Source organism: Salarias fasciatus, chromosome 19 (genome assembly GCF_902148845.1).
Source record: "Salarias fasciatus chromosome 19, fSalaFa1.1, whole genome shotgun sequence".
NCBI classification, from domain to species: Eukaryota; Metazoa; Chordata; class Actinopteri; order Blenniiformes; family Blenniidae; genus Salarias; species Salarias fasciatus.
In genome coordinates, this window is record NC_043763.1 from 8,826,433 (window position 1) to 8,848,719 (window position 22,287).

The 22,287-nt window shown below is 43.9% G+C and overlaps 2 protein-coding genes across 3 annotated transcripts; both read right to left on the reverse strand.

Annotated features, from left to right (window-relative positions):
* Positions 1 to 625: 625 nt before the first annotated feature.
* Positions 626 to 7,252, reverse strand: LOC115406789 (alpha-tectorin). The gene is made up of 9 exons (XM_030117025.1): positions 7,126 to 7,252; positions 6,247 to 6,335; positions 6,017 to 6,121; positions 4,021 to 4,181; positions 3,809 to 3,944; positions 2,577 to 2,671; positions 1,984 to 2,146; positions 948 to 1,062; positions 626 to 850 (listed from the first exon to the last, which is right to left on the reverse strand). Exons 1-9 carry the CDS (start codon positions 7,214 to 7,216, stop codon positions 675 to 677), a joined length of 1,131 nt encoding a protein of 376 aa, XP_029972885.1. The 5' UTR covers positions 7,217 to 7,252; the 3' UTR covers positions 626 to 674.
* A 125-nt stretch (positions 7,253 to 7,377) lies between these two features.
* shprh (SNF2 histone linker PHD RING helicase) lies at positions 7,378 to 22,057 on the reverse strand. 2 transcript variants are annotated; one of them, XM_030117024.1, is made up of 30 exons: positions 21,925 to 22,057; positions 19,604 to 20,198; positions 19,351 to 19,480; positions 19,009 to 19,224; positions 18,827 to 18,905; positions 18,289 to 18,439; positions 18,045 to 18,147; positions 17,705 to 17,964; positions 16,975 to 17,607; positions 16,645 to 16,896; positions 16,495 to 16,573; positions 16,080 to 16,243; positions 14,967 to 15,223; positions 14,479 to 14,600; positions 14,172 to 14,260; positions 13,940 to 14,032; positions 12,345 to 12,452; positions 12,033 to 12,175; positions 11,780 to 11,953; positions 11,621 to 11,683; positions 11,323 to 11,548; positions 10,855 to 10,992; positions 10,365 to 10,466; positions 10,220 to 10,291; positions 9,958 to 10,146; positions 9,785 to 9,877; positions 9,597 to 9,683; positions 9,008 to 9,186; positions 8,831 to 8,911; positions 7,378 to 8,752 (listed from the first exon to the last, which is right to left on the reverse strand). In XM_030117024.1, the coding sequence occupies exons 2-30, from the start codon at positions 20,186 to 20,188 to the stop codon at positions 8,656 to 8,658; spliced, it is 4,965 nt and encodes a 1,654-aa protein (XP_029972884.1). In that variant the 5' UTR covers positions 20,189 to 20,198; positions 21,925 to 22,057; the 3' UTR covers positions 7,378 to 8,655. The 2 variants fall into 2 exon arrangements, with proteins under 2 accessions (XP_029972884.1, XP_029972883.1); XM_030117023.1 differs by having other exon boundaries at positions 19,009 to 19,227.
* Between the last annotated feature and the right edge of the window lie 230 nt (positions 22,058 to 22,287).

A 22,287-nucleotide genomic window follows, 5' to 3' on the forward strand; every position in this document is an offset into this window, starting at 1 on the left:
GTTGTGAAGTTAGTTTACAATCATTTTTATACTCTGTGTGATAACTTTTCTAAAAGGAGAATTTAAGTAGACTCAGATAAGACAGTAACAACTTGTTAAACATTTAAAAGAGATCAGCTCAGTGTTGTGTAATGGTTAGTTGCACATGATATATTTTCCAAAGTGAAATAATTTGGGTTGAAGATGACACTTAAAAAAAGAAGAGATATAATCAAGTGAAACTGCATTTGGATTGTACATCGAGCTTCAGTATAGCACCTTTCAATTACATATCAAGACGAAGTTTACACATTTAGTTTGTTGATAAACTAAAACAAATAAACTGCATGTAACCCTTAAAATTAGAGGTAAAAATTGCAATAAATAAGCTGAACCGGTTCAAAGTATTCACTTACACCCACTAATAGATGTTCCAGTCTGTTTAAAGTTTAACTTTTGAAATGATCACAAAGCAAATTCACAAACAACATAAGGTAGAATAAATTATTCAAGTGAAGGATTCCCAAACATTACTTTTCTCTAATGAAAGAAGGTGAGACAAAGTTGAGAAAATGTTTATTTAGTTGATGTCTTACAAATCAAGTAATGCATTTCATCAGTAGAAAATAAGCAACACTTTGATCCTCCGTGTGTTTGTTTCTGCGTCCGTTGGTCAGCTGGATGAGGTCTGGGAATCACGAGGCCACCTCGGAGATGTGGTGTATGTTGGACAGGGTGAGCTGTGCCTCGCGCGCCGGGTAGAAGCGCCTGGAGCGAAGCCACAGCCTCCCGAACACTGCTGTGATCAGCAGCAGGACCACCAGCAGCCCCCCCAGGACAAAGGTCTCCGCAGACAGGACTCCGGCTGCAGCTGCAGAAAGACACACACACACACACACAGAGACACACATATATGACTTCTATAACATCAGAGAGTAAACCATGTGAGGTGAGTGTGAGGTACATACTCAGAATAGGTTTATCACTGCTGTTTAATACTCGTCTGATTGGTCCATAAGACACAGTGTGAGACAGAGGGACGTCTCTCCGGGATCTCATTAATCCATCTTCACCAGAGCAGTTCTGTTTGGATGATAAAGATCAAATCTGAATGCAATCAAAAACTTCATTTGTCCCTGGTTATTTTAAAATGAGCTCTGAAAGTTTCATATATTTTAAATTCATTGCACGTAAAGTTATTGAGTATTGAAAATCAAATCTAACTTAAAATGTCATAATATTTCAGAAGATAACACTTTTTTCCTAATATTTTTAATTTTAGGCCATTTGGCTAAACATTTCTAAAAGCAAGAACATTTTTAGGTTTTTTTTCATTGAAAGAATTGTGAGGGAAAAAAAGATTTATACCTCAAATATTTCCAGTTCTTTTCAGTTGTACTTGCACAAATGTGAAAGTGGCCAAGTGATCTATTTTTGATGCTTTGCTTTGTATTGAAGCAATTTCAACTTGTTTGTTCCAAGTTTAAAATATTTGATTAAAAAGTTGCGTGATCTTCACTTAAACAGCAGGTCTTCTTGCTTTTTAAGGTGCTCGACCTCTACTGGGAGCAATATGGAATTGAGCAAGACGGGGAATTGAATCACTGACCTCTAGACCTCAGATATTGTCATTCCTGTCATTCCATGTAAAGTGTAAATGACCTTTGCAACTGAAGCAAGAGCGACACAGTTTATGTTTTGATAAATGGCGTTTTCATCACATTTATCAAATATATTTCAAAATGTGTTTGTTTCATTCAGATGAATAGAACCTGTAGAAATTCCTTTTTGTTATCGTTTGATTGTAAGATTCAACTCTGAAGGAGCATTTTTAACAGTTTGTTTCAAGTCAAACGGTTTAGCAGCCGGCTCATGAGCCTAAAAGAGCAAATCCAGCCCGATGGGCCTATATTAAGGACTTCAGCTTGGCGTACGGCAGCCGGCCCGTCAGAACGGGCGTCTGACTACCGGTTTGAGGAATGGCGGCCGCGCCAGCTCACTCACGGGCTGGCACAGGCCGCCGTGGCAGATCTGGACGTTGCAGTGAAGGAAGACGTCGGTGTAGGAGCTGCCCACAAACTTGAACATCTGTATCCGGAAGGTGGCCTCTGGACCCTGGCCGTTCCTCATCACGCTCAGGGTCTGCTTGTTCGACAGGACGGGGCAGCTAGAGGGGGCGGCAGAGGGGTCAGCGGGGTCAGGGGGTCAGCGAGGGCGGCTGATACTGACCTTTCTAGAATTAAATTATTAAACTTCAAAAGCAGGATTTAAAAAACTGAAACGTGTAAACACAGTCGGAGGTGAATCAGCAGAGATTAGCGGGAGCGTTTCTGGTTTCCCTCGGTCTCATCGCCCTGCCGTTGCTAACGGGGCCAAACAGCGCCCGGTTGTCAGGGGGGTATGCACAGCTGTTGAAATGAAACGCATGTGGCCCCTCCGACCGGAGTCACATGACCAGGCGCTGAAAGTCGATGTCTGTCCGGCTCTCTAGGCAACAAATTCTCTTATTTCAGATTTCAACAGAGGTCCCACGAGACGACCCGGAGCTGTTTGGAAAACGTGAAGAAACAGCAGGAGGCCAGCGTCGACGCACAAACCTGTCTCGAATGAAGGTGTATTGAATATTGCTGTACGGGTCGCTGGTCGGGGTGGCCCAGCATCTCTCCACACGCAGCATCAGGTGGGCCGGGATCTACAGAGACAGACGCGACACTGCTGCGAGGAACTGCTGATTCACTGTACGCAAACAACAGGTGTGCCAGAAGAGGCTGCGGCCGCAAGGAAAAGAAGCGGAGCTATCGGGTCACGAGCAGAGTTCAAGATCTCCAGTGTTGCTGAAAATATCTGCACGAACAACATATTGCTTAACATTGGGGGACAACGTGCCGAAACCGCTCCAAAAATAGCTGTGAATAGAGAGCTGTGGACGGCACGAGCTTCAAATGCTCCCCAGTGTTTTTCTTCCAAAGCAAAACAAGCACAGTGTGTCTACAAGGACTCATTTCAGTCCTAATATAAATATAATATATATACAAATATATAAATCTCAAATTAATAGTACACACATGCACGATTTGGCACAATTATCACAGAATTATGAAAAAAGAAGAGAGAAAAAAATTGTCTTTTTTTTTTACAAATGTAGCTCTAAACACTGCCTTTTTATAGATATATCTTCTATATTTAATTTCACCTTTATAGATGCCATGTTAGTCAAAATATACAATGTTGTGATATATAAACAGAAGGATGAATGAGAGTCAGAATGGAGACAGACAGAGATAGAGGGACACACTGAAAGACAGATTATGAAGTAAATAAAAGGAAGTAATGAGAGAAAACAGGTAAAGATAGAAAAAAATGTTTTGTTTTGAACAAAAATAAAACAGAATTAGAATGAAGTTCACTGTTTTCAGCACTGACACAAAGAATTCTAGTTTGTTTTCTTTTGAAAGTAATAAAAGCAAACATTTTCATTTATTTAGAAAAATATACGGTCAGGACTGGTCAAAACTGAGCAGAATCACATATATTACATGTTGCACAGCTTCAAAAACAGTCTTTATTGGACATATTTCTTTATTTCTGAATTTCTGTAAGACTTTTCAAATCTTGTTGTAACGTCTTATTGAACATTAGTGACCTCCAATGTCACTTTTTAATTGCAACAAATGTTGCAAAACTTGTCTTTGATGTGTCTGCTGTCATGATTCTAATACTAAGAAGACATTTTAAAATAATTGGGAGTAAGAAGTGCTTTTCTGAGGCACAGAGGGAAAACACGTCAATGTTATTGTGGATACTGAATTATGGATTAAGGAGGATTTACCATGAAAACTTTGACAAAGATGTCGTCGTCGAGGGTGAGAGACGGCACCGTCGTCCACCGGTCCTGAAAAGCGTCGTCTTTGTACAGCAGCATCGACACGGAGAAATTCCCGTCCTCCGTGTTCAGGGTGATGGTTCTGCAGGGGCGGGCGAGTTCAAAACGTGCCGACGGGAACGTTTCATCCCGACCAGGAGTCAGAAAAACAAACGCACCTGACGTCCACTCGGATCATGTTGCCCCCGTCGGGCTGTTGCACCATGTAGTTGATGGGGTAACGGCACACGAAGGTTATGTTGATGTAGTTCCTGGTGATGACGTCTGAAATGTTGTTGTGTATGGTGTTTATGAACATGATGTGTGTGTCATCCGAGGCCTGGGAACACATGAAAGGATCACTGGAGGAGCTGAAATGAGGACATTTTGGTTATCGTGAACAAAAATCAACAGGGACAGTTACTCTATTTCAGTGACCTGGTTGCTCCTTGTATTAATAATTATTTATATTCACGTATTGTGGTATTTGATAGCTGTAAAAATATCTTAAATGTTGATTAATTTTTCAAAAAAAAATATTGAATCTTTTATTTTAACCCAGTGGAATCACTGATCCAAGTCAAATTAAACCAACATCTAATGACTTGTGATCCTAATGAGGGTCAAATGAATCAACACTGCTTTTATGTTTCATGCAAATTAGAGCATATTTTTGTATGAAAGGAGATGTTTTACACCAGAAAACATCTATTTATTAATTCATTTATTAACTGATCCCAAATACACTACAAGCACAATAAACAAGAGCTGTTACTAAGGTGTTAAACCGGTAAGTTTGAACTAAAATAATCATTTCAGAATGTTGAAGCCATGCAAAATATCCTCTTTAATAATCTAAATATGATCATCTCATATTTTTACTTTTTCTATGTAAAAAAAAAAAAAAAAAATCCCGACAGAAATGGAAAAAGAAGCATCAGCAGTTTTATTAGCGCAGTTCCACTAAACTCTTCATTTTAATATTCTAAATGTAAAAATGTGGTCGCTTCATCCTGAAGTCGTAAACTTGGTGTTAAGAAAAATAACGAGAGTCACCGCTGAGGTCAAGTGTTAACTTCCACTGTTTTCCTTTCACACACTGTAAATGTGAGCCATGCTGTTTGATTCCTTTATTTTTTTTTCTTACTGACGTAGATAAAAACTATAAAACCTGGATGTGTAAAAGGCTGAGTTTAGACACTGATGGGACGATTCAACCTGTAGCTCTGACCTTTTACCACTTCTTGGTTAACACACACACACACACACACACACACACACACACACACACACACACACACACACACACACACCAAGCTGCCTCCTGCCTTCATCAGCGGGTAATACAGAGTCTCGCTCTTCTTCATTATGCGTCAGTGAAAATGTCTGATCTATAAACCCAACCGTTCGCCTGTGTCTGCTCTGGCAGCGGCGGCATTCCTTCTCTTTAGCAACAGCCGCCTGATTCACAGAAAGCCTCACTTTCCTCCGCTGCTGTGCAAAAAAGAAAAAAAAAAAAAAAAAAAAACATCTTGTAAAGTGCTGAGGTGGAGTACTGGGAAATTCTCTGCTCTATTCTGTGTTAACCTTTCGCTGGCTTTACGAGTGTAAAAACAACTCCTGATACATTCCAAGGAAGCATCTGAAGGACACTCACCGGCTGAAAAGAGGATTTAAACTTCAGTAAAATCTGAATCCATGAGCACGGTGGGATTAAAATAACTGGTGGGAGGGGAGGGGAGGGGAGGGGGGGGGGGGGGGGGGGGGGGGGGGCTTGTTGGGAAGTGATTTACGGCCTTCCTATTCAGTGGACTTCAACAAATAATCATTTCAATGTAAATCCTGATAATTTAGAAGCAGGAAGGCCCTTCAGGGTCCCCTGGGAGCTTTGAATAAAGCCGAGGGAAAAGGAACAACACTGCCCTTCTGTTTTGACATTAAATGCCACTCCCCCTCCTTTTCTCCTCGCTGCCTTCTGTCTGGCCTCGGAGGATGTGCCTTTCTCTGCCCGCCATCATCTGACCCTCACAGTCCATGTTTATGAATATGTACCAATATATTTATTACTTAAAGCTGGTGTCTCATTCTTTTATGGAGAGCTCTTCTAAGTGTCGCAGTTTCTCTCTGCAGGCAGAATGAGAAGTCTCATGATTGGCCGAAGACAGACGAGCATACCATTATCGTCCCGCAGTCTGACAGGTTGGTCTTTATGCTGAAGACGTAGACATCTTCGACCTCCACGCCGCGACACTCCGGGTCATTTAGATGCAAATCCCAAACCTACACAAAGGAGCCGCAGCGAGAAAAGACAAATAGACAAATATTCCGTTGTTCAGCGGAGAAAGAAGCAGGAAAAAGTCAGAAAAAAAATCAAGCTGTGTTCAGGTTTGTTGGGGTTGACTCACATAAACTGGAGGCACTTTGGTGAGAAAAAACGCACTTGGAATAACGACCTCCATGTGGTCGTTGGTACATATGACGGTTTCATTGAGCTCTAACAGAAAGAAAGAAAAAAAAACGTTAGTTTTATATAGAAAGTGTTCACCAGTGGTTGAATTTTATCTTTCATTTTCAGACTTGCACGTATAATCCTTGTACCATCATTGCATATTTAAGCCGGACAACCCATATAATGTATTTACACACAAAGTCTAGTCACTAAAGGTCAGGGCGGAGTTCAACTAAGTGTATTTACTCAAGCAGCACCGCCGTGACTTTAAACTTGTCTCCTTCGTTTCTTGATTTACGCTTCACATTATGGATTTGATGACTGAGGATCAAACACATAGACATGAAACTCATCAGTTTTGTGTTTAGAAATGAATATTTTAATTCAAGAGATTAAAGAATGCATCAACATTTAAATTATGTCAAATTTATATAGAAGAAATCTATTGAAAATCATTAACCTGACTAAAGTGATACACAAATGGCCATTTATATCATCACAACATTTCCAAAATTCAAACTGGATTTATTTGACTTCACACCACTGAGTATCACCATCCTAACTTTGCATTATTTGCATTTCAAAAACTTGAAATATGACTTCCTATATCCATTGGTAGGTTGGATTGTCTTTGATTGAATTTACATTTGTGCTTTGTGTGCATTTAAAAAAAAATAGATTTCAAGTTAATTCATCAATCTCACTGATTAGGAGGAAGTCATTCTTTTTAAAAGTCCTGCAGTTTAAATTTCGTCACGAGTTTACCCATTTCATTCTTTGACCTCTGACATCTTCAGATGTGTGTGTGTGTGTGTGATGTGAGGTGTGCACTCACCCTCCTGCTCAGGCTCCAGATACACCGCTGAGGCGCCGACCATCCTCACGGTGAACAGCAAGCAGGCCAAAACCAAACCCGCAGGTGCCATCTTCCAGCGCCTGTCCCTCTGGCTTCTCTCAGCTCGGCCGCTCTGCTGCCTTTTCGGCCCCCTTTAGTTGCCCCCCCACCACCAAAAAAAAAAAAAAAAAAAAAAAACTCTCTGGATCCTGTATTCCCCACAGCCCGCTGTCACCGGGAAGACGTAGCACCAGCGCTCTCACTGCAGACCCTTGAAACACGGCTCTAATGAACTGGGAGCCTCCCTTCGGCCTTAAAACACCAGCTTGAATGATGTCCGCGCCAACAATGAGATTCCGCACATGAATAGGGAGAACTGAGGGGAGTCCAAGGTAACACGTATATGTCGCCGCCTACAGCAGCCATGTCCTCTCAGTAAACATCTTACGGCCGTTCCTTCCTACAGGGAGCAGCACGGAGTCTGGTAACCATGTGAGGAGCAGCAGCAGCAGCAGCAGCAGCACACGGGGCTGGCGCTCTTTGTTGTCTCCATCTTTTGTCTGCAGCGTTTTAAAATCTTTACTGGTGCGGGAATCCCTGTCAGTCAGGTGAAAAGAAACTCATTACGAGTCGAGGGCAATTCACCGACAAAGCCGAGGACCTGCGAGCGCGATGTGTGTGCAAACGCAAAACAAAAAAGATTATTTTCACCGAAATTTATGGCGGTGGAATAAGGGAAGCCTCAATAAAGCGACGGTGCGGGTGTTAAACTTGTCCAGACAATTTGTAAGTGACAATAAAACAGAGAGATGAGACGGCTGCCACAGTGAGGCAGAAATCTTTTTTCACGTTTTTCAACTTTTACGGGTTTAATTTACAAGATTTCTTTCCAAGACACTGCAGCTTTAGTTTTCTTTGTATTGCAAATAAGTCAGACATCCCTGTCTGGCATTGTTTTCACCATCAAAGAAGACAGGTTGTTTGAGGAAAATCCTCCTAAAAACGCTTCCACTTCTGACCTGAATTCACTTTAGAAGTGAAAAATAAGGGAAGTTAGAAACAATGCTCACATTTTTACTGCACAGAAAACGGACCACGAGACGAGAGACAGCAGTTTAAAACCGGCTGACGGACAGAAGCGGCCAGCACGATGTGTATTACCCCATGATTTTTAAAATCTTTACATCCAGAGAAGTTGAACATCAGATTACCACAGACAACAGTATCGCCTAATCAATCATTACACGTGAAGGTAAAACAGATAAAACCGGTTATTGAAGCAGAAAAATCCATGCTCAACAGCAAGAGTCCTGAATGCAGCTGCTGCCAAAAGGTTGAAAAAGGATTCATGTCTTCAACGTTTGTTGTCAATTATTTTGCTAAAAGATCTTTTTTGGAAAAGCACTCCGCAATTTCATAGTGCTCGTATAAAAAAAAAACAAACAAACAAAAAAAAACAGTGGAATGTTTAAAATCAGTGAAGTTTTACCAGAACAGAGTAAAAAAAGGGAGCAGTGTCTTTCTTTGCTGTCACTCCAGAGGTTCGGTGTCTTCGGTGAACAGGTCTGCCAGGTCGGCCACCGTCAGCACGGCTGCCTCCGAGTGCTTCATGGCCGTGCTGGTGTGACTGGAACGACACGGAAAACGCTCACTTCCAGCTCGGACGCCTGAAACAAACAGCAGCGCCGGCTTTTTCTCCACGCACCTTTTCTCTGCCGTCTTCAGCATCGCCTGCATCCGCTCCTCGATGGTGGACTTGATGAGGAATCGGTGAACGAACGTCGGCCTGTTTTGACGGAACAAACAAGTAATGCAGATTTTCTCAGGGAGTGCGAAGTAAAACGCACACAGAAAGAAAAGCCCTTGGTTCCACGGCTCTTACTTGGTCTGGCCGATTCGGTGCACCCTGCCGATGGCCTGCAGCTCGTGGGCCGGGTTGAGGATCGGCTCCACCAGCAGCACGTGCGTCGCCTCGATGATGTTCAGCCCGTTGGAGCCCGTGTGGAGAGGCAGGAGCAGGATGTTGATCTTCTCTTCGTATTTGAAGGAGCACAGATTCTCCTGGAAAAGGACGGCTTATGTTTTTAGGATTAGCATGGAGCCTCTTTTTAGGATTATTTTGACTTATCAGAGATCAAATGAGGAGTCAAAAACACAAAGGACTGTTGCTGGTTCGTGTTCATGCCAACGGGCCTGAGGGAATATAAACCAAAAATGAGATCTTGGCAGGAACTGAACCCAAGTTTACGTTTGGTTTTCACAAAAATAAAATAATTCTGTCAAAAAAGAAACTGTAAAGAGGCACAGCTGCAAGTCGGTGGGAAATGGGTCAAAAAAACTATTTGAAGAGTTCGCGAACTGGAAAACCAATTTGGCAACTCGCTATCCTTATAAGGTAAATGAGATAAACAGCAACAGTAAACTTAAAAGTTAAAAGAAAATTTATGACGACTGAGCAAAAACTTTCAAACCTGAAATTTATGAATCCCATTGATTTGAGAAAACTCCATGTTATTGTCAAACAGGGCCTTGGCAATGATGTCCAGCACGCTCTGCCACTGTGCACAAGAAGATTCAAACAATTGAGAGAAAAAAAAACGGTCAGATCTGAAGTGGAAGTCAGTGGAATAAATCACTGACGCAGACGGTCTTCAGTTACCGTAGAGAAAACGAGACACTTGGCCCCGGGGTCGGTCACTTGAATCTTCTTCAGGGTTCTCACCACAGCCTCCACCTTGGTCGAGTGGCTTCCCTAAAACACAGGAAGAGAGACGTTATCAAAACAAGACCAAAAAATCAAATCTCCAGATCCGGATTTTGATCTGGACCGACCTTGACCGGGATGTCTTGGTCCTGGCTGGACGACTGCGTCGTGAAGACGTAGGAGATTTCAGCGTGGGACGTCGTCTGCCTGCAGATGGCGCACTTGATGGCTCGGCGCCGGGATCCCACGCTGTACTGCTCCACGATGATGGCGATGCACTCGTTACAGAAGCAGTGGCCGCAGGTCAGCACGGCCCACTGGACAGAGAGGGGGAGGGGTGATGAATGATGAAGCAATACGAAGAGGAACCCTGGAGCTCATAGTACTCACCTCCTGCCCCAGCGGTCGGGCACAGATGGGACACGGCTCCGGGTTCAACCCTCCGGTCGACTTGTCCTGCGACTGCAACGAAACATTGGTGTTAGATGGAGAGAGGCGAGCGGCGTGTGGTGTTGGTGTGGTGTGGCAGATCCACCTTCTCCAGGTTGGTGAGGTACAGGAACTGTCCGAGCTTTTTCTGGAGCTGAGACTTGGCCACGGCTTGGTCGTTCAGCAGCTTCACCCTGTTCTGCTCCACCTGCCAGAGGAAACAAGCCGAGGAGGACGGAGGGGTCAGGAATGCAATAAAAAGAGTGAAAGCACAATAGTACTTCCTGGAAGACAAAACAAAGAAGCTCTAAATCCAGGGTCGGAGGCTGCAGGAATACTTTTAAATCTGTCATTTTGAGGCTCAACAGCTTTTTGTTAATTTTATTTTCAGTGGACAGAGTTTTAGATCTGCTGTGTTTCTCTACATCAAACTCCTAAATTTGCTGTTATCAGTTTGATTCTGAATTAACTCAGGATATTAATGTGTGAAAGTAACATTAGTATTAGCCTGCATGCACAGTAGGTACCTATGAAATTACAGATGGTGAAACAAAACTAATGCCAGATGTAAAATCGAAGGTGTGTCTTGAACTCGCCTCGTGAGGCTCGATGATGTGCAGCAGTTTGGGTTTGGGCTCATCGGGCAGACGCACTCGCAGCCTCTCGGTCGCCATGCCCAACTCGTCGATGGCGGACACGTGATTACGAAGCACCATCCAGTACTCATGCAGGACCTGGAGAGAGACGAAGCGCCGTCGTGTGAGCAGCATCTGATTTCCATTCAAGCAAACGTCAAAACGCAGGTCAGGGGAATTTAGAGCAGAAAGCGGCCAAGTAATGTCATTATTTTGGCAGAGAAACGTCTGCCTAAAGTGGGATCATCTGCCTCTGTGTGGCCAATTAATGACACATTTTAACAAAATAATCATTTAGTAATGGCACCACCAATACATTAGGAGCAAGTTATTACATTATCAGTTGTTCCAGCACATTACGGAATTTTTTGTTCGCCAAGAACAGTAAATTATAGTTACTTTTGGAACTTCTTTGCCTTGAATACAAACCTTGTACTCTTTCTTCCAGTTCTCAAACAGCTCCATAAACGTGTTCCCCTCCTCCACCAGCTCCGGATCCACTCGTCTGGCTTTGGCGAAGGACAGGATGGCTTTCAGGGTGCGCTCCGTCTCGCTGGTGGCCCACAGGCCTCGGCTGGTGGTGGGGAGACGGTCGTCCACGAGCCCCTCTTCATCCTCGATCATCTCCTCGAAGATGGCCGTCTGACCTTTCACCCTGTCGATCATTTAAAAAAAAAAATCAGTTACAGCGTTGTGATTCGGATTCAGGAGATGCTGCTCGACTCACGTGTGAGAAAACAGCTTGGACTCGTAATCGGTGAAAAGTTCGTCCGCTTTGCAAAACACGCAGCTGAAACAAGACAACAGGGGAGGACGCCATTAGTAATGAAATGACGAGAGCAGGAACACAGGAAATAAACACTATTCACAGAAAACTACGACCTACTTGTTGAGCGGCAGCCTCATCGGTCTCAGATGACAAATGGTTGCCTCGTCGATGACTTTCTGCGAGGCGGGACCCTCCAGACTCTTCACGGCGTCCTGCACGGTCTTCTGAGACTTCATCAGATCCTGCATTTGCGTGGTGAGCAGGAACTGCAGCCCACAGGCGTCGCGAAACCTGCGGGACACACAGATGGGGTTGTTTTCAGCACGAGGACAGCTACCGGACGTCGGCCGTCTCGCTGGGGAGGTTTTACTTGTCGGCCATGGAGAGCTTGTTGGGCTGCTGCTTGTAGCTGGACGTCAGCTCGTTCTTGACCCGGGACACCAGGTCGTCGTCGGTGGCGCTTCGGCTCGCCCGCTGAATGACTTCCAGCCACCAGGGAGAGTTCAGCTTCACCTGAGGAGACGCTCATGTTCTAATCAGCAGTAAACAAACTGAAATGTTTCATAGTGTTTTTGTCTTCATAATTTTAATTTATAACATTGCAATAACATTTTCATTTTACTCGTCTTCCCGTTATTGGGGGCTGAGGCTGTGGGCGGCGTGATTGTGGGAGAGCTCTCACTTTTCTCCTCAGCTCCTTGATGTTCTGCAGCACCGGCTGCAGGGCCTGATGGGCGTCCGCCACCTCCGAGTCATACTTGGTCATGTAGTGCTGCCGCAGCTGTTCCGCCTGCAGACAGACACACACACACACACACACACACACACACACACACACACACTGGATTCAACAAGAAGCTGCATCGCAAAAACTCACTGAGTTTCTCTTTTTTGTTTTAGAAATCCAAACCGATACTTTCATGTATTGACTGCAACATTAATCTTTACGCTGATGATACTATTATTTATTGCTCAAAAGAGAATATTTCTGATATTGATAGATCTTTACAATCTGATTTTAACTCTGTACAGCGGTGGCTTTCCCTTAACAAATTATTACTTAATCAAACAAAGTCCTACTCAATGCTATTCCAGAGAAGACAATGGTCTACTTGGGGAACTAATCTCTCTTTGTATTTTTTTTTACTTTTCTCCCTTGGAACCAACTGACACTGTTAAATATTTAGGTGTATGGTTGGAAAAAGACCTCTCCTTTGAAACACATATACATACAACTACTAATAAACTCAACTATAGTCTAAGAGCACTGTATCAATCAGTGAGCTGTTCTCGTTGTCAGGTAAGGACAAGAATAGCCAATCAGTTACTGCTACCTATTCTTGACTACGCAGATGTTGTCTATTTTAATGCTACCTCCACCTGTTCACATTCTCTAGATCTGCGTTTTATATGAGAAGTTGTCTTGGCTCTCACCTTCTGCTAGAAGAAACTATCACTGGTTGCTGTTTATCTTTAAATGCATCTACTTTAACTATCCAGAATACTTGAAGCAATATCTTGTGCCGTATCATACTCTGTATAGCCTCCGACACATGGATCAGGTTTATTTTACAGTTCCTAGAACCAACACTGTTTACGGAAGATCTGCCTTTAGTGTGAAAGCTCCTCAAGACTGGAACAACCTTCCTACTCATATCAGATCAATAACTTCTCTATCGATGTTTCAACATGGCATTTACAGCCAACTTCGAAGCATCTATAACTGCTATTAGTTTCTTCATGGATGGGTCCTTATTGGAGCAATGTCATACAAGTGCAGTGTGGACTGATGTAAAAACAATGACTTGAAGGCTGGATGAACATTGAGAGTGGGGGGGGGGGGGCTGTTTATTCTGTTGCTTTTTGTTGTTTCTAGTTTTGATCTTCTTGTTTTTGTACTACAATAGATTTGTTGTTCTGACTTTGCACCTGTACTATTCATTTTAAGTTAATGTGGAGCCCCCCCTCGAAGACGAGATGGCTCATCTCAAGGGGCAATACCTCTGTTTAAAATGTAAATAAATAAATAAAAAATAAAATACTTGTTGTTCTTCTTTATTCCTTATTTTCTTTTCACTCACATACAGAAAAAAGGAAAATATAGCAACTTTATGTCCTTATTTATTCCTTCATAATCAATAAGTTATTAATCTCTGTTAGAAACTCACTGAGTCATGAATCCTACAGGTTTGTTTCAGTTCTAAATTTAATCAAAACAGTATTAAAACAAAAGAGTTTGATTTTCTCCTGAGATGAAGAATAAGTCTTGTGAATTACCTCTTCACTCAGTCGGTCGTCTCTCAGCGTGGGAGGAATCCCAGGATGCTTTGCATTCAACAGTTGCATCAAGTTGTGGGTAGCATGAAGCCTCTGTTTGACCAGACAAGGAAATAAACAGTGAATAATCAAATTAACTTCCATGAAAACAAACAAGCAGATGTCTTGTTGATTACTTTTTCTGGGTTGAATACTTCATTAAATTTAATGAAAGAGAGACGAGACCACGAACCTGCAGTGAATCTGTCTTCAGCCGGCCTTTGTGCTCCTCTGATGAACGAAGCACTTCTCTATACATCTCTGCCGCCTCTACAAACTCATCTGTAGGCGGTGAAAGAAATGCTCACTGACACTCAGTCCGTCCGTCACGCATTGTGCGATCGAGACGCACTTATAGCAACGTACACATGTCGCCTTCCTAAACAAAACGTCTTCGTACATAAAGTGTTGCGGCACACAAAGAGGACGCCGCGGCTTGTGTCTGGATTGATGGATTCCCATGGGAAATGAGCACAGGAGCATGTGTGTGTGTCTGATACCTCTGATGATGTGGATTCCAGCCAGCCCGTTGAGTGCGCACACCAATTGTCTGTGAGCTTCTTCACACTCCACTCGACATTTCTTCTGCAGGGACTTCAGGAGCTCCTCCATTGTCATGGTGCTGGCGAGGAGAGGCACACAGATAGACCCACTTAACACACATAGACACGCACACACACACACCGCCCGGCTCAAATGACACAGAACCTATAGATAAACACTGCTTCACGCTGAATACGTGACAAAAGGTTTGCTTGAGTCTGTTGCAGCCACTAATGATGTGATACTGATTTAATGGAGCTCATGTTAATGAACTCCTGCAGATGCTTTAAAAAAAATAAGGATTTTTAACCTGCGGTGGAACAAAAAGGTCAAAATGATGTAAAATATTCAGACTTTATTTATACAGTGAAGTGATTACAGTTTCCCTAAACTTGTAACTCTGTGATTAACTGAATCTCTGGAAGTGTTAACGCCTGGGATCTACCTTTTCTGCAGGGGCAGGAACTCCCCCCTCACCGCCTGGGGGTGGCAGCAGGCCTGCCGCAGCCTCAGCAGAGGGCACAGGATGGTGTTGACGGTCCGGCGGTCCAGGCTGCCGAGCTTCAGGCTCCAGTCGGAGATCTTCCTGAGTTTGACCAGAGCGTCCTGCGAGCAGACCTCGTGCTGCCGGTGGTAGAAGTGACCCTCGACGGGGGAGAAGTGCAGCCAGTGCACCTCCTCTGTCTGAGGGGGGATCTGGATCTGGAGACAGAGAATGAAACACACATGTAGATCACTGTGTGTTGTTGTCGACAATTACTGAATATTTGCTTCTATATCTTTCAAAATAGTTACAAAACAAGTTCTGAGGAAACTTCAGCCTTATCTTCATATTTGGAGTGTGTGCTTAAAACATCACAAAAATTTAACAAATCAATCAAATAAGAAAAAAAGATCAGTATAGTCCGTTTCAATGCAATAATAAGGACTAGAATATAGCAATTAAATACAAAAATCTGAAAAAACTAACTTTAAAAGCAAGACTATATCTTACCAAAACATAATTAATTAAAAATATTAATGCTTAAATACATTAAAATCAGACAAAAAGGAGAAAAGCACAGGTAACTGGACATGAACTTTATTGAAAAACTCCGATGAGCCCTCATTCATTGTTCAGTGCACGCTCTGGTGATGTAATGCAAATTTTAAGAAATTTGCATTACATCTTAAAAAAAAAAATTGGTTCATTTGTTATAAAAAGTTATCTTTGTTATCTGTTATAGACTTTTAGAATGTTTGGCTAGATTAGCTAAATTATAATCCGCTGATATAATAAAGATAAGCTCAAAGAAAACTAGATAAAGGATGTGTTTTTAGTTCAGGAATTCAGTCAGGTCTCAGTTATAGAACTGGTTTTAAAGGATCATCAACACATAGGGTCATATTTAAAACTTCTGCCAATTCAGAGTCACCAGCGCAACTCAAAACGCATTTATTTTTTTATATCCGAGTACTCAGAGACAACCCATTAGAAGAACATGCAAACTCCACGCAGGTCTCAACTCAACCTGAACTGACGACCTTTCTTGCAATGAGAGAAAAACAAAAAGTCTACCTGATCAATGACATCTTTCTTGGCTGATCTCCACAGTATCTGAGCGATCACGTTGTACAGAGGCTCCGTGTTCCCTCGCCGATAGGGCCGATACAGCAGCTGGTCCCACCAGTGTTTCACCCAGTACGGGTCGACGCCCAGGAAAAGCACCAGGCCGTAGAGATCTAAACAAAGAACAAAACCATTCAGATCAGTCTATTAGGATCATTTCCTTAAATTCTGAGGGTTTGGGGTACTTTCAGAAAAACAAATGGCTGTGTAGCAACCAACAGTGCAATGACTGCCAGTGATGGATAATGTAAAAAATGAATTACATTTACAAATAACATTCTCAAACTGTTATTAGAAAATGTTTTTGGCAAGTAATGACGATATTGGTTGTGACATGGTGAAGGGATTTTTTTGATCTCAGTACCTTCCAGGCCCCTCTGCACAGGAGTGCCGCTGACGCACCAGCGGTTGACGGACGCCAGGCGCAGGGCCATTTCTGCAGCCTTAGAGGAAAAATAAATCAGAACCAAATCGCGGCGGCACGTGACGTGTCGACCCGTGCCTCTCGGCTCACCTTCGCCGTGGGACACTCGACCATCTGAGCCTCGTCCAGGCAGATCCGCCACCACTCCACGGCCACCAGAGGACTGGGCACGGCCATGTAGCGCTTCTGGTTGCGGAAGCGGCGGCCGTCTTTGCTGTTGCTGTGGGGAATGTCGACGTAGTTGAGCTCGGAGCGCAGCACGTCGTAGGTGGTGATGACCACGTCCTGCTCGGCGAGCATGTGCGGCTGGATGAAGCCGTGTTTCTTCACACCCTGATACACCTGAGAGGAGAAACAGGAGTAAATACTAAAGCAGAATTAGAGCTACCGAGGCCAAATTATGGACCCGTGCTATCTCACCAGCACTCGTAACGAGGCGGATCTGATGTGGCGGTTGATCTCCTCCACCCACTGGTGGCAGATGGAGCTGGGGGAGATAATGAGCGTGGCGCCGGTGGACACCGGCTTCATGGCCACCAGGCAGTGGGGGCAGTAGAACGGAGTGGTCTCCAGGCTCTCTTCTTTGTAGTTGACGCAGTCTGCGTGCTGCCACAGCTGACAGTTCATGCACTGGACACGGGCCTTGTAGTCGATGATGCCCAGCTCGCCACAGATGCACTCGAAGCGGTAATCGGGGGTGTTGAAAGGGAAAACGGAAGCCCTGGTCGGGGTTTCTGCCTCCTCGAGCTGCGTAGACTCTTCGGGTGGATCTTCTGTTCTGCACGTTTCCTCTGCATCCGGCTCACTTTTATCCTGAGGCGCCTGTGAGAGTGCAGCGGTGGAATCGAGCGCGTCGTCCGACTGATCGGCTTTCTCAGTTCTTTCATCCCACTCCTCCTTTGCGGTCGTTTCGTCGGGTACGGGACAGTTGGATGTGGGTGAGCTGGGATCCGTCTGATCTTCCGAGAGGGAGTTTTGCAGAGCGGCCTCTGCCTTCTCCTTTGCTCGTCTCTGAAATGTTTTCCTGGGCGTGCTCTCTATGGTTCTCATGCTCTGGCGAAGAAAAACACAGAAAAACTCAGACATCAAGATGAAATCACATTTAAAGGATTCAAAATTTAAAAATCAGAAACATTCTGTTTTTTCTTACAGACTTGGACGCTGCTGCCAAAGTTTTCTTTGTTTCCTTGTACTTCTTTCCCAGCTTGAATGAACCCGCCAGGCCGCGACCTTTGACCCGATCCACCACGCCTTCGTCGATGAGCTTCGTCAGCGTCTTCCTGATGTGGTTGCGGTTCTTCAGGAGGTCGTAGCCGTAAGTGGCGCGGATGTAGGTGAAGACGGCGTTGACCGAGGCTCCTTTGCCAGATCTCATCTCCTTTATTGCGGTGAGCAGCATGACGCGCACGGCTGCAGGAGAAAGTAACGATAAAAGCTTCAAATCGAGCTTCAAATGGTTCGGAGGTCAGAAAGGATGATGATGGACATACTGGGGTAGGATATCTTGATCTTCGGCTGAGCTTCAGATTTGCACCGAATCACTTTCTTCCTTTCCAATGGAGGAGGAGGAACAAAGTAATTCACAGATTTTCCCTGCAAGAACAAGAAATAAACCCTCATGAAAACACAGAACACACATCTTTCACTGGTGTGAGAGAAACAGGAACCGAGGTGAGTGACGGTGCAGAGACAGAAAGGAAAAACAACATCAAAAACAACCCGACTGGTCCTCACCACAGGCAGCGTGAGCGTCTCCTGTTCCAGGTCCTGTCGAGTGTGAAAGAGGATCAGCGCCAGGACTTCCACCGTCTTTCCCAGCCCCATCTCATCAGCCAGGATCCCACCGGGCCACTCGATGCCAGCCAGCGGGAACTCCCGAATCAAGCTGAAAGGAAACAGCGTGGCAATGAGGGGAAACGTCTTGTGAAAAACAAAGGTGGTACATATCCACAAATGTCCCTGCAGGGGCAGCAAATCTGGAGAGACAGTTCATGTTGGACAGTTTTGTTGGGAAAGAGAGAAAGACGGTGTTGGAGATGTAGGAGAGGTGGCAGCATTTCATAGCAAGCTGCAGAAGCCGGTGAGGAAACTGAAGGCTGAGATGAGGGAGGCAGAGCAGTCGCTGATCTTGATTAAGGAGAATACAGAAGATGATCCACTGTGGAAATGCTGAACAGGAAAACTATCACAAGAAGAAATTTGCACAATAGCAGCATCTAAACTTCATGAATGAATTCCTTCCTTTAAAACACATGGAGAATGGGGCTCTTACCAGCCGGTGAATGGGTTGTAAAACAACTTCTTGCCACACAAAGCGACCAACTCCCGCCAGAGGAAATGCAGCGATTGCTCTGTGAAGACAAAAAAAAGAATGATTAAATGCATTTGTAAATGGTTGTAAAATATGGTGTGAGAGACAACTATCAAAACCCAGATTTAAAGTGAGATCTACACCTTTAGCTGAGGTGTTCCTGTATCGCTCTCTTTTCAGCATCCAGTTGACCGCCTGGCTCTGATAGGGCCGCAGTACAGGGAGAAGGGCTTTGTGTTGGACGTCGTAGGTCAACTCCTGGCTCCGGTCCTGGTGCAGCAGTCTGACATAATCATACAGCTCCTCCACATTTTGCCTCTCCAGGTCAGTGTCGCACTCTTCCTCCTCATTCTCCACAACTTCTGGATGGAAAATACAAGGGAGAAAACGAATGTTCCTCAGTGGGAAGCAACTGTAATGTAAAGCTGTCATGAAGTTACAGAGCCTGGACGACTGCGAGCATCAGACTTCATGGCTAGACTTACCAGGAATAATGAAATCGTAGAAATATTCCATTAACTTCTGCATGAGTTGGTTTGCTTTCTTCAGCCGAGAGTTTCCCTCACTGAGGAACTCCGGCTTCCCGAGTCCAGTTTCCAGCAGGTAAATCCCCACCTGCCGAGCAGAGACAAACAGCAGCATGAATAAATAATGACTTGACATTTTATTTTTGAGAACTCCAGCTGTTTGAAATTTCATCGAGAATCTCGAGATTTCACAACGAAAATTCTTCCATACCTTCAGAAACTCATCGTCCGCCTGGTAGCAGAGCTGCAGCACCCTCCTCTTCTGCAGCCAGTCCAGATCCTCCAGTGGGATTCGACTGAGGTTGCATTCTGCCGTGCACGTGTCCTCGCCAGGCCTCCACTGCAGTCCCGAGCTCTCGTCGGCGCTGCTGTAGCTGAGGCACAGCTGATCGCCCGTCCTGTGCAGCGTGAAAGCTCTTTCATCGCGGTCGGCCGGAAGCCAGGCCGGCCGGACGCTGAACTCCCCGATGAGGGCCTTCCAAACGTGGCCGAGCTTCAGGGCTGGCAGCACCGTGAGAGCCAGAGAAGTGGAGACGGAGGTGATGTCTGAAGAAGTGCCAGGGAGTTCCTCTGAGAAGCGGACAGAGCGGGTGAAACCGGCATCGGTGATGTCCTCCGTTGCAGGGAGGAAGGCGCTGCTGGGAGCGGAGTCTGCAGGAAGAAGGGAGCACGAGGGCGTCTGGTCGTCTTCCTGGATGGCCTCGTTCACACGGTCCTCCAGCATGTTCCAGTCCAGCCTCTTCTTGGCATCTTCATCCACCCTCACTGGAGGGGCCCGCTTCCTACGACTACTCATGGTGAAATCTCTAAACAAAGGGAAAAAAAACATTTAAAATATGTTAAAATTAAAATTAATAGAAACATATTAATACACTAAATTAGGTATAACATCTTTCATTAGGTTTCAGTTAGCATAAAAAAAACTGGACTCTTCAGATGGTTAAGGTTCTTCTAGTAGAAGTTAAGGTACATCTACTTGAAGCAGAGATGCTGTAAGTATCCTTAAAAACATTTTACTGTTTCCCAAAGAGCATTGAAGGTTAAAGGGACACTAAGTAAAATTTACATCATGCAGTCGTTGGTCTTTGGGTGGCAGTGTTCAGTCTCTTCTTCTGACTTTTCCAATTTTGGTTTTTTGTTTCTGTTTCTGGTTTCCAGTTGCAGACTGAATCAAGATAGTAAATGATGTGTGTACATCATGTTAATCATAAATAGCAATTGTAATCATTTTGAGATGAGACAAGACAAGTGTTGATTGAGTAAATTCACCAGAAGGATTCGTGAGAATTATAAGTGGTAATATCATGAAAACAGACATTTTCACCTTGAGTTAACCTGAATTATCCAGCAAGCTGGAGTCAGCGGAATTGGTTCAAATATGTTTAAAATGACCATCATCACTTAATTACCTGTGAAACCAACATTAAAAAAGCCAAAAAACAAAATACAAATGGAATATTGGCTCACATGTCACCAAGTATGGGAACAAGGGCCACGTGGCCAGTGGGCCAGCAGTTCACTAAGCCCGACGACTGATTATCAAAGAGCAACCTCTAGTGGCAAATAGAAGAAAATCATGAAATTTAAAAACTTAATCTGATGACACAAAAATATGACAACACTTAAAATAAAATAGAACATAAAAAAAAACAGGAAATTCATATTTCAAGTGTATATTCTCAGTGTTTTGTTTCAATATCATGTCCATTCTGTTAATAGCTTATCTATTGGGCGGTCTTTTGAGTTTTTTACGACAAAAGCTTTAATATTCTAATAATCTCTGACCATATAAGAGTATCACTTATTGCTCCGTCAGTCTACTGTCTGTATGTGTGAATGAATGGAAAAACAGCTCCTGGTCTATGGCCTTGCCTGCTGCTATTATAGAAGACAAAGGCGTGCTGCACCTTGTTGAAATGTTGAAGTTCTTATTAGAATGCTGCTACTTTGTGCAGTCTGGCGGTGCAAATATTAACAACCCTCACTGAAGACCACCACCATGTGGCTGCAGGTGCATCAGAAGAGGTCTGACACCAGGAAATACACCTCCAGCTCATCTCCAGCCTAATGTAAACAATGTGACTCAAGCAGAAACGTGTTGTTTATGTTTTTTATAAACAATCAATGCTGTTTATGGAGTGATTGTTTACCCTCTTCCAGCTGGGTTTGATCCGTTTCGTGAACACGGATGTAAAGATCACAGTATTGATCAGATTAGTTACAGGCAATCAGAGTGAATAACAATCATCATCAGAATCAAACTGTGTCTCTGGGTGCAGCTAATGTCACTACTGGAATATATAGACTCACCTACAGCTTACATACAGTATCGTCTGTGTTGCCCAAAGCTAATCTGATTCTGAGAAAGAAATTATCCTACTGGTCCTCGAATAAAAAGAAAACTCCCAGTGAAAGTTTAATCGCTCTGAGAAGGAAGCTGCAATGTAGCGCTATTATACAACGAGCGGACTTTATCACAACACTGCGCATTTCTCCGTTTTGCCGAATAAAAAAAAGAGGAAGCAGAATTACTTGTGTGACTCTCCTTTAAACCGCTCCGGTTTTTAATAGCTGTCTGAGGAGTCGTCTCATGTTGAAGCGGCTCTGCTTAGTCCAGCGTGAAATCACCAAAACATTTCATTTACAGAAAGCACTGTCCGACATTTTTAAACCCAGGAAGTGACGTCAGACGGGAGGAACTGTGATGTCATGACGCAAAGAATAAACGTTCGCATAATTTTTAAATATAAATCAATACATTCCAGCAATTGTGTGTTTTCCATACAAAATATAATGCAATTTTTCAATAGTATCAAAAATAATAAAGACTTAAAAGCAAGTCAGAACCAAAATGTGTTTGGCTTCCGGTTGCTGAACGATGTCATAGACAACATT